The sequence below is a fragment of the Lynx rufus genome, unplaced genomic scaffold (assembly GCF_022079265.1).
Source record: "Lynx rufus isolate CCGP_SWC_20201006 ecotype Redwood Valley unplaced genomic scaffold, mLynRuf1.p SCAF_54, whole genome shotgun sequence".
NCBI lineage: Eukaryota > Metazoa > Chordata > Mammalia > Carnivora > Felidae > Lynx > Lynx rufus.
In genome coordinates this window covers 586,340-597,380 of record NW_025814872.1, presented here as the reverse complement: position 1 = coordinate 597,380, position 11,041 = coordinate 586,340, and the positions used below count along the sequence as shown (strand labels likewise).

The window sequence follows — 11,041 nt, the reverse complement described above, 5'->3', positions numbered from 1 at the left end:
ATCATATCATCCTTTAAATATGTTTTCTTCCAGATATTAAAGATAGCAACACTAAAACATTCTATAGTAAAATATGATACATATGAAAGACAAGAAAAAGGAAGAAACACCTGTGTTTTCATGAAATATTATAGTACCAGCAGCAATGTTGGCAAGATTAAAAGATTATTTAAAGAATTACACCGCTTACAAAATAAAAGTCACGTAACTAGGGGATCTGGAGGTGATATAGCCAAGGACATAATCTGATGGATATCTAACAAAAGATGTGCACATTCTGTACCTAGAGGACTACACGATATTATTCAGAGATATCAGGGAACCTGTAAGTACAGGGAAAAATATAACACATTTAGGGTTCGGGCTTGCACGGATTGGAAGACTGAAGAGATGATAATTCTCCCTAAATTGATCGGTAGCTTTAGTACAATCTCACGCACACCCCTGGGCTGGTCTTTTGTGAAAGCTGGCATCCTAAAGTTAATATTGGAACCTAAAGGGCCCAGAATGACCTAGGCCATCCCAAGAAATACCAAAAGTGCCGAATATTAACCATCTTAGGACCAGTACCCATCACCCATCGCTGGGCCTCCCTCTGGGTTACCAGGATTTGTTTTAGTCATCTTCCTGGTTGTCAAGCCCAGAAAGAGGTGATATTCTCAACCTTTCTGTTGTCTGTTTCTCCGTGGTTTTGTTTTCTCCTGCATAATCCTTTCCTCATCTATACACCTTGTTCTTTTTTTTTTAATTTTTTTTCAGCGTTTTTAATTTATTTTTGGGACAGAGAGAGACAGAGCATGAACGGGGGAGGGGCAGAGAGAGAGGGAGACACAGAATCGGAAACAGGCTCCAGGCTCCGAGCCATCAGCCCAGAGCCCGACGCGGGGCTCGAACTCACGGACCGCGAGATCACGACCTGGCTGAAGTCGGACGCTTAACCGACTGCGCCACCCAGGCGCCCCTATACACCTTGTTCAATGTCTCTATGTCATTGAATTTATTTACTTATTGATTGATGGATTGATTGATTGAAAGTGCGACTGGCTGAGGGCCAGAAACAAAGGGAGAGAGAGAGAGAGAGAGAGAGAGAGAGAGAGAGAATCCCAAGCAGGCTCTACACTGCCAGCATGGAGCCTGATACGGGGCTTGAATCCATGAACCGTGAGATCATGACCTGAGCTGAAGTCAGATGCTTAACCATCTGAGTCACCCAGAGACCCCTCTAGGTCTTGGAATTCTGCACAGAAAGAGGCGCCATTGGCATCCCGTATTTCTTCATATCCCCTTTCACTGCATTTACTCACTTTCTTTAAGATCTAGCACGTGTGGACAATCAATTCTCTTCTCACAGGGATGTTTGCTTTGATGTGTGGTCCCTTCATCGGTGCCCGGCACACAGTAGGGTCTTGTAACAGAGACTGTAGGTGCCTGTCACAGCTCTGTCACATGCCTCCTCACTCCACAGAAATACCAGCATTCATCTTGTCACAGAGACACCTGGAATAAAGGTTATCTTTCCCAACCTCCCTTGCACCCAAGTGGATGCAAGCTATTAGGCTCTAACCATTGAGAAATAAATGGAAATGTTTTTGAGTGTTTCCAATAAACCTCATAACACAATTCACCAGTACTACATCCCCTTTCCCTCTGTCCCTTCCTCCTTGTGCTTCATTTTTCTGTCTGGAGCACAAACCAGGTTTAACATTTCAAAAAGAGTAATGCTCTACTTAGCCATTTGGCTTTGTGCTGTTCACCAGTTTTGGAAGATTTCGCCTTGGAGCAGTGGGGAGAACAGCCTTGTGTGGAAGAGAGCCCTCCATTCCTCTAAGGAGGCTCTCAAGCCCCTGCATTTATATCTGGAGACCCAAAATTCTTCCACCTGACACATGACACCCCCCCCCTTGAAATTGTAGGTTTCCTGCCATCAGAATATGAAATATTCGGACTATCACAAACATATTCCACTCAAATCCATCACGTCTTGGGATGAAGTCTATGATTCAGCATCAACAGAAATTCTTGGACCTTCACACCCAGCAGATGAGGAACAACAACAAAAATAAAGAACGTTCAATATTTGTCCACTGGTAGTGAGATAGCAGTTGGTGCTATTTTCAACTCCTGTAGTTGGGAATGATAAGGGTTACCACATGTTGAGTTAACTTACATGTTTCAGAGCCTATGCTGGGTTTCTTGATATTCTTTATCTCATTAAATATGCATGTTACCCTTTTGAGGTTGGAAATAAAGTTCTCTGATATATAACAGAAAACTCAAGATTTAGAGAATGGATTTGACCCATGTGAGGTGTCAGAATCTTGAGGGGGGACAGGGACCCATAAAATGTTTATATTAATGGGTTGGTCAAGTAGAAATTCTCAAGGAACAAAGGGTCTGGACAGCATTTCAAGGACCGTAATCAGGAATCTCAAGTTCTGAGCTTGTGCCATAGCCTCACTTATATATCCATTGATCTGATGCGTATTTCCTGAGAACTCTCTTTGTGCGGGAGCTGTGAGCACAGCTATCATACCTGACACGGACTTAATTCACGCAAGTTGAGTGTAGAGACAGGAAAATGGATACGTATGCAGTGTGACAGTCTCAGTGCTGTTCTAGATAAAAATAGGTGCTTTGGGGGCATGGGAGAGATATCTTAAGTCAAACTGGAGGGTTTGGGGGACTTTTCTGGAGGAGCCCTGAGGAACAAGGCAAAGTATGGATAAAGAAGTGAAGAAGACAGAACCTTGTGGTGGCGTAGGGGCAGAGGAGTTGGGGCAAGGCTGACACCCAGCCAGGATACACACTCAGATGGCTGGACCATTTGTTCACAGCCCACATCTCTGTCGGCCAGCAGTTGCCTCTCTGCCTCCTGGCCCAGCTCATAAATGCTTATTCTGTACTGGTTGTTAAATGTCTTCAACGACATGTTGCAGCAAAGGAAGGAAGAAATATGGATAAAGACCAAAGTAGGAAAGAAACACTCCGTGGCCATGCTGTTAATGAAGGAGATATTTTTGGGGAAGGCCAGCGAGGTTAAAACTTGGCTTTGCATTACGCAGGCACAAAAATGCTTACAGCCCAGAAGAGACAGTGCAATCTGTCGGCGGGAGAAATTTGACATCTGCCTCCCGCCTCCCCCAGGAAGTTTCTCCGAACCCAACGCAGCTGTCTTGCGGTGAACCCCCCTCCGCGGGCACAACACAGAGCTCACACAGCCCGGGGTCAAGGTCAGCTTTCAGCTCTACCTGTGGCCAGCCCATCCCTTGGTCATTTGCCCAGGAGTCACTGTGTTCTGAACCTTCTCCTGTGTTCCTGACTTGACGCCCTGTTCCTTGAAGTTCCTGTTGTATTCTCTTCCTGCAAAGCCAGCCTTCAGTCAGGAGGTACCCAAGAACCACCAGGACCAGGAAAGCCAGACCCATCCGAAGGAGATTCTGGGCAGTGTGATTCCAGAGGGCAGGGTCTGGGGGCAGAAAAACAGAGTGGACACTGTCAAACACCGCCTCACCTCATCTCTGTCCCTCATGTCCTTCCAGATCACACTCTCTCACAGCCTGAAGCCCCCCTCTGCTTGCCTACCTTGCTGGACTGCTGGGTTCGTGGTTAGCAGGTGGGGGTCCCAAGAGTCTGCGGATGACAAGAAGGGTGAAGAAGGGGGGCAAGAGAGAGATGGTACTGACCCCTTCAGTCCCAGCCTCTCCTGCCCTCAGACGGACCCCATGGCCCTCTACAGCCTTTCTAGGTCCCCGCCCCATGCTTCTGGTCCTCGTGGATTCATCTGGCAGGTAGAGAGGAAGAGCCAAGGGGCAGGTGAACCCTGAGGGGGGAATTCAGCCCCAGGACTTTGAGCGAGGCATGTCTTATGTCTGAGCCTCAGTTCCCTCATTAAGTCGATCAACATGGCTTCTCGTTCCTCATCCCACTGGCCATCTCACTGTCTTGGGGCAAACACAGTGGCTGATCCCTCTCTCTGGAATGTTCTTTCTCTCATAGCCACAGCACCAATGCCCTCAGCTCTCTCAGATATTTGCTCTGTGAGTCTGATTCAGACAACTCTATTCAATATTGCCATCTGCCCACGCCCCCCCAAGTCACTATAACCCCATTTGTTCTTTGTCTGTCGTCCACACCACTGTTTGCTCCTCATGTGCTATGTGATTGGCTTCTTTATCTGACTTTGACTTATGGTCTGTCTCCCACTGGGATGAAAGCAAGGATGCTTGTCTGCTCGACCGCTGGTGCTGCAGGTCACGGCAAGTGCTATGCAGTCAATGGATATTTTGGGTGAACACCATGTTTGTGCTGTCACTGGGAGGCTTTGATCCCTCCTCCAAGTTTACATTTTTTTTAATGTTCGTTCATTTTTTGAGAGACAGAGAGAGACAAAGCATGAATGGGAGAGGGGCAGAGAGAGGGAGACACAGAATCTGAAGCAGGCTCCAGACTCCGAGCTGTCAGCACAGAGCCTGACTCGGGGCTCCAACTCACGGACCGTGAGATCATGACCTGAGCTGAAGTCAGACGCTCAACCGACTGAGCCACTCAGGCGCCCCCCTCCTCCAAGTTTACAAGTACTTGTTACTTACCAGAAAAAGAGGTGTGTTCTGTGGGTGCAAGGCTGGTGTCCCCAGCATCTTCTGGTAACGGAAATGAAGAAAGCAAGTAAGGGTTGGGGGTTTCCTCTGGCCTTCCCACCTGGTCTCTGTACCCTCCCCCCATCCCTCTGGCCTTCTTCCTCAGGAACAGTCAACAGAGCCTCCGGAAAATGCATGTGGATGAGGGCATTGGTGGGAGGACACTCTAAATCTTCCCACCTGTCCCTTAGCTGCCTTCCTCGTCTCTGGTTGGGGTTCACTCGGGGTTCCAAAGAGCACGTGGGGGAAATTTGAGAGCTTCCTCACCTGTGACCAGGAGCTTCACAGGCTCACTGGGGAAAGACCAGGCGTGGTTGTTATAAGAGCCAAAGCATCTGTATGTCCCTCTGTGGGCTGTGCTCACAGGGCCCACGGGGAACCCCACCTGGGTGTTCCCGTATCTGGGCTGTGGGCGGCTGGATCTTCCCTCCTTGAGCAGAAAGAACGTGTTTGTTGCAGTCTCTAGACGGCAATAGAAGGTCACATTGTCTCCTGAGCTCACCTCAGGCCTGGGATGAACAGAGAGGGTGGGTGTGTCATACATTTCTGTGGGAGAAGGAGACAGGTAGGTTAAAAGTCATTATCCCGCTTCCCATAGCTCCCATCCCCCCTTCGCCTTAAGACTGGGACGTCACTCGCCGCAATCTCTCTCTCTTCTGTTTTGGTCATGGACACACCCTCCCCGATGTCTCCCTTCAAGACTGAGACACTCCCTCCTCCAGCTTTCAGGAGCATTAATATGAACCTCTCTCTGGGAATTGCCCCACGTCAGTGGTTCTGAGTTAGAGATCCTTGGGTCCAGTGACATCAGCATCGCCTGGAAGCTTTTTTTTTTTTTTTTTTTTAGAAATGCAGATCACCAGGCTGCACCCCAGACCCGCTGCATCAGAAACTCAGGGGTAGGGCAGCCATCTTTGTTTTTAAAAACTATTATTGTTTTCAATTGTTATAAAATACACATAACATAGCATTTACCACCTTAACCATTAAAAAAATTTTTTTTGATATTTATTTTTGAGACAGAGAGAGACAGAGCACAAACAGGGGAGGGTCAGAGAGAGAGGGAGACACAGAATCCGAAACAGGCTCCAGGCTCTGAGCTGTCAGCACAGAGCTCCGTGCAGGGCTTAGAACCCACGAACCATGAGATCATGACCTGAGTCGAAGTCGGACGCTTAACCGATTGAGCCACCTAGGCGCCCCTCCCCACATCTTAACCATTTTTAAGGGTACAGTTCAGTGGCACTAAGCACATTCACATTGCTTTGTGTAGGCATCCTCACCATCGGTCTTCAGAAATCTTTTCATCTGGCAAATCTGAAACTCTGTCCCCGTTATTAAACACCATCTCCCCATCCCCGTCCCCCAGCCTCTGACAGCCACCATTCTGCTTTCTGTCTCTATGTATTTGACCATCCTGGGTCCTATACGGAAGTGGAACCAGACAGTATTTGTCCATGTGTGACTGTCTTATCTCACCGAGCGTAATATCCTCAAGGTTCATCCATATTGTAGCAGGTGTCAGAATTTCCTTCCTTTTTAAGGCCAAACAATATTCCGTTGTGTGTATAGACCACATTTTGTTTATCTGTTCCTTGGTCAATAGACACTGGGGTTGTTGCTACCTTTTGGCCACTGTGAATAGGGCTTTGGTGCACATGGGTGCACTAAAGCCATCTGTGTTATCACGGACCCTCCAAGTGATTCTGATACCTGCTTAAGTGGGAGAATGGCATCCCTCACCTTCCTTAACTGAGACAGCCTTCCCTCCCAACTCTGTTCTATCTGGTCTTTTTCCATACCGTTATTTCCTCCTCATGTGCTTATAATTGATAGATTTACCCTAAACTTGACTCATGGTCTGTCTTCTCCCGCTAGAAATCAAGTGCCACAAAAGCAGATGTTTGCATGGAACCCCCATAGGAGGGGTTCTCATCCACTCCCTGGTTGACTCTGGTGGGTACAGAGCCCCTAGCCTCAGTTCGAGACTGCTAGGAAGGGCCATCCCGGGTCCGGAGTTCCACATTGGTTTGGCTGAGATGTCGGGTGAAACCACCCCAGGGTCCACCTTCGCCTCCTGTCCAGCCTGTTTCCCTCACTTTTCATCACAGGGGTCACTTTTGAGGATACTCCCCAGATACATGCAAACATCCATCTCAGAACATCTCACCTGGAGAGACTGACCTATGACAAATCCGCTCCTAGACCACAGATAACCAAGGAGTGAGGTTTGGATGACACTAAAGGAGATTAATAAATGATGACCCTCCCCGGGATTCAGGCTTGGGGGATGACCACAGATAGAGGATGGGACATTTACCTGTTACCACCAGGTCCAGAGGGTCACTAGGATTTGACCAGAGCTCCCCGCTTCGGTAAATGCACCTGTATTGCCCTGCAGTGAGCAGGGTCATGGCTGAGATGGGGAATGAGACTATGTTCCTTATTCCAGGCTGTCTTGGGCTCTGCCGGGCAGAGAGGCGTCCCTCGAAATACAGCTGGTACTCAGTGGCCTCAGGAATCCCCTGGCATAAGATCTTTACTGGCCTTCCCTTTGGAATCATGAAATTGGGCTTGGCCCAGATGATGGGTTTTGAGAGAATCTCTGTAAGGGAATCAGAGGCAGGAGTTCTACATAAAGCCCCTTCCCACCCACATTTCCACCCGGTTGCTGGCCTCAAGCCTTCCTAGCAAACCAGAGCCCCTGTCCCCTCCTCCGGTTGCTTGTAGGTGGATACTTAGCCTGAGCCCAGAAAAGAGACCCTGGGGCTCTGACAGAGGGACTCACGTGTCTGGGCGCCGATGGTCTGGCTCAGATACAGCCCTGGAAGACAGGAACAGTGAGCCATGCCACCCCACCCATGTCCAGACCCAGGATTGTGTCTCCCTCTCAGGAGAGAACTCACCAAGGCAGAGCAGGGCAGTGAATGTGGAGGTCATAGCCTAGATTCTTCCAGACGAATGTGGAGATGGAGGCCAGCAGGCCAGCAGGCCAGGAAGATGCCACAGGATGTGGTGGGTAAAGCCTAGCACTAATTGCCATGGGGCTTTCACCTGACTTTTTTTTTTTTTAAACAAGAGAAGGTTCACGGTTTTCCCTCTACCTCTGACCATGAGGTATAAAGACACATCTGATCATATCTGTGGTCTAACCAGATCCTCTGACAGTTGTGTGCCCCACCTGAAACTCATTCGTTTCAGGGCCCACTTCTAAAATCTGAAATGTGGACATTACACCCAGGGAAGGCAGAAGACGATGTACAGAGAAGAAACCTTAGAATCATTTAAAAAATATGTGTTTAGGGGCACCTGGGTGGCTCAGTCGGTTGAGTGTCCAACTTTGGCTGAGGTCATGATGTCACAGTCCGTGGGTTCTAGCCCCGCGTCGGGCTCTGTGCTGACAGCTCAGAGCCTGGAGCCTACTTCAGATTCTGTGTCTCCCTCTCTCTCTGCTCTGCCCCCGCTCATGCTCTGTCTGTCTGTCTGTCTCTCTCTCAAAAATAAATCAACATTAAAAGAAAGTTTTTTTAAATATGTGCTTAGCCTTGGCTCCCCTCTGTTTGTTGTGCTTGGGAAAGTTCATTGGTGTCATCAGAATGGAATGATAACACTATCTTCTCCAAAGTTTCATTACGATGTTTCAATAAAATGCTGTTTTTTAAATGAAAATGTCCTGTTTTTTACATGAGTATATTCCTTTAGTCTGTTATAAAGCAGAAATTAAATATTAAAATATTTAACATTTTCACATATTTTGAAATTCAAAATGTGTTCATATTTTTCCCTCCAAAGGTCTAAACGATGTTTGAAAATGAAATGTTATGCCAATTTATGGCGTGCCTTATGTTCTATGAGGAGATCTCTCTCAATCTGGGATCTTTTGTTCTTATTTCTTGATTTTGTGGTTGAACATATTCCATTCACTTTCTTATTTATATATAGTAAAATCCACTCTTTTCCTGTTCAGTTCTGTATGAGTTGTGATAAACGTATATGGTCGTGTAACCGACACCTAAGTCAAAATGTAGGACAGTTTCGCCCTCATATAAGTGGTGTCAGTAGTGTTTGTCCTTGTGTGTCTGACTTATCTCACTTAGCATGGTGTCCTCTGGGTTCATTCCTGTGGTTGCAAATGACAGGATTTCTATTCCATTCTTTTCTGTGGCCTCCAGTCCTCAGCTCCAAATTCCAGGACCCCTCTTCTCTAGCCAGCCAACGTTCACCCATGCTCCCCTGTCTAGATGGTCTCCACCAAAATATCCTTATGACGTTTGGAGGAAAGGCACTGTCCTCATGTGCCTATAACATCTTTCTCTTGGGTAAAGAAAAGATCAAGCGAGATGATCACTGTTGATTGAGATGGTAGCTCCCACATCCATTCTTGGGCAGATTCTGACCTACAATCGGTAGCTCTCCTCTCCCTGTGAAAAGGTCATGTACTGGATTGCCACTGTCTTGTCTTCCCATAGAGGATTCGCCAAGGACACAGTTGGGGGCTTCTTCCAGCTGACTTCCTGTGTTGCATCATTTAGGGAACTTAGCCTCGATAGACTTACAGGAAGAATGAGTGCAGAAGAAGCAGTGGGTGGGGACCAAGGGCCACCTACCGGAATGTTTACATTGGCCACATTTCTAGAGAGAGGACACAGCCTATGCATGTGAGAAACCTGGCTATGTGCTATGGGTTTTTTGTTTTTAAGTCACTCTTGGCTTGTGGAAACGTTTAGATACCAAAGCATGGGAGAGGGAGGGCAGTGGTTGCTAGCCCACAGGAGACAATGAGGCAGGCTCATCTGTAGATGACAAAGATGTCTCTAGGCCAAGAGGGCATCTTGTCTCACCTCTCTTCCACGATACATCTTAATTTGCTCATCATTGTCAGCCTAAAGTCCATCCATAGCATGAAGGTAAGGCTCCTGATGAATGGGTCCCTGCGTCAGGAAAGAGGTGGTCATCCTTTGGGGACAAAGTGACCAGGGGTAGACAAGTAGTTCTTTTGGAATTGTGAAAGTTCTGCTACCCCTTGCTTCAGAGATTTCTAGATTCTCTTCAAGAGGCTGGTTGCCTGATAACATGTTCCTTTGAAATTATTTTCAAAGTTGGCGGGAACTCCCTGGGATTGAAGTCAACCTGCTGGCACCAGAGAGGATCAGGCTAACATCTCCATGGCATGGCCCTAGTTGGGGTGGGATCTGGACTTTAGAGAATGGGTCTAGCCTCAGTTTCCCGATGGGTTTCCTCTCTACTTACTATTTTAGTAATTTACACATGCATAATGACAGTTCTATATCTCAAGTGTTTTGGCGTGCTAGTTCTCCCCTTATATGTTGAGGGTTCTTTGTTTCTTCACGAAGTTTGCAATATTTTATTGCTGGTCATTTATGGGTCAACTTTTTGCAAATTGTGGTAAAATATACATAACCAAATTTTTTTTTTCAACGTTTATTTATTTTTGGGACAGAGAGAGACAGAGCATGAACGGGGGAGGGGCAGAGAGAGAGGGAGACACAGAATCGGAAACAGGCTCCAGGCTCTGAGCCATCAGCCCAGAGCCCGACGCGGGGCTTGAACTCACGGACCGCGAGATCGTGACCTGGCTGAAGTCGGACGCTTAACCGACTGCGCCACCCAGGCGCCCCTACATAACCAAATTTTACCATTTTAACTACTTTTTTATTGTAGCAAAAAAATACATAACATGAAATTCACCATCTTAACCAAGTCTAAGTATACAGTTCAGTAGTGTGCAGTACGTTTCATTTTTAAGTAATCTCTACACCCAATATGGGGCTCAAACTCACAACCCTGAGATCGAGTGTTGCACACTCCACTGCTGAGCCGGCCAGGCGCCCTTCAAATCATATCATTTCTAAGCCTCTGTTTGTTCATGTGACACATGGATTGATTAAAATAAAATTCACAGGGCTGTAGTAAGCTTTTGTAAATGAAATGACTAACATAAAGCCCAACATAGAGGTGAAGGTCATGAAATGTAAGTCCTCATACTCTTTTCCCCAAGCCATGCCTTCCATTTAACCTAAATCAGCCCAATATATGAACTATCAAAGGTAAATGCACTCACCATTCAGTGCCTGGAATAAAAAAGGCAAAGCAGAATTTATTTTTACCCTGTTAAGGGAGTTACGCTGGCTAGACATGATGCCTCTGAGTCTCTGAGCAGAGCCTACAGGGTTTTTGGGAAATATGGATTCTCAGGGCCTCTTGTGGATTGGCATCATCTGCAAAAGATGTTTATTGAAGGGGGACTTTATTTTATTTTATTTTTTATTTTTTAAAATTTACATCCAAATTAGTTAGCATGTAGTGAAACAATGATTTCAGGAGTAGATTCCTTAATGCCCCTTACTTATTTAGCCCATCCCTGCTCCCACAATCCCTCCAGT

The 11,041-nt window shown here is 46.9% G+C and overlaps 1 protein-coding gene across 1 annotated transcript; it reads right to left on the bottom strand.

The window, feature by feature from the left end:
• Positions 1–1,303: 1,303 nt before the first annotated feature.
• Positions 1,304–7,989, bottom strand: NCR1 (natural cytotoxicity triggering receptor 1). The gene is made up of 7 exons (XM_047100881.1): positions 7,544–7,989; positions 7,426–7,461; positions 6,958–7,242; positions 4,905–5,183; positions 4,590–4,640; positions 3,583–3,630; positions 1,304–3,466 (listed from the first exon to the last, which is right to left on the bottom strand). Exons 1-7 carry the CDS (start codon positions 7,575–7,577, stop codon positions 3,075–3,077), a joined length of 1,125 nt encoding a protein of 374 aa, XP_046956837.1. The 5' UTR covers positions 7,578–7,989; the 3' UTR covers positions 1,304–3,074.
• Positions 7,990–11,041: the final 3,052 nt, after the last annotated feature.

Bases quoted from the DNA above. Each gene is read 5' to 3' on its own strand.
- NCR1 (XM_047100881.1), bottom strand. From the start codon at position 7,577: ATGACCTCCACATTCACTGCCCTGCTCTGCCTTG. The intron at 7,243-7,425 runs GTGAGTCCCTCT...ATTCCCTTACAG, and splicing joins GACCATCGGCGCCCAGACAC to AGATTCTCTCAAAACCCATC. The intron at 4,641-4,904 runs GTGAGGAAGCTC...TTCCGTTACCAG, and splicing joins TGTGAAGCTCCTGGTCACAG to AAGATGCTGGGGACACCAGC.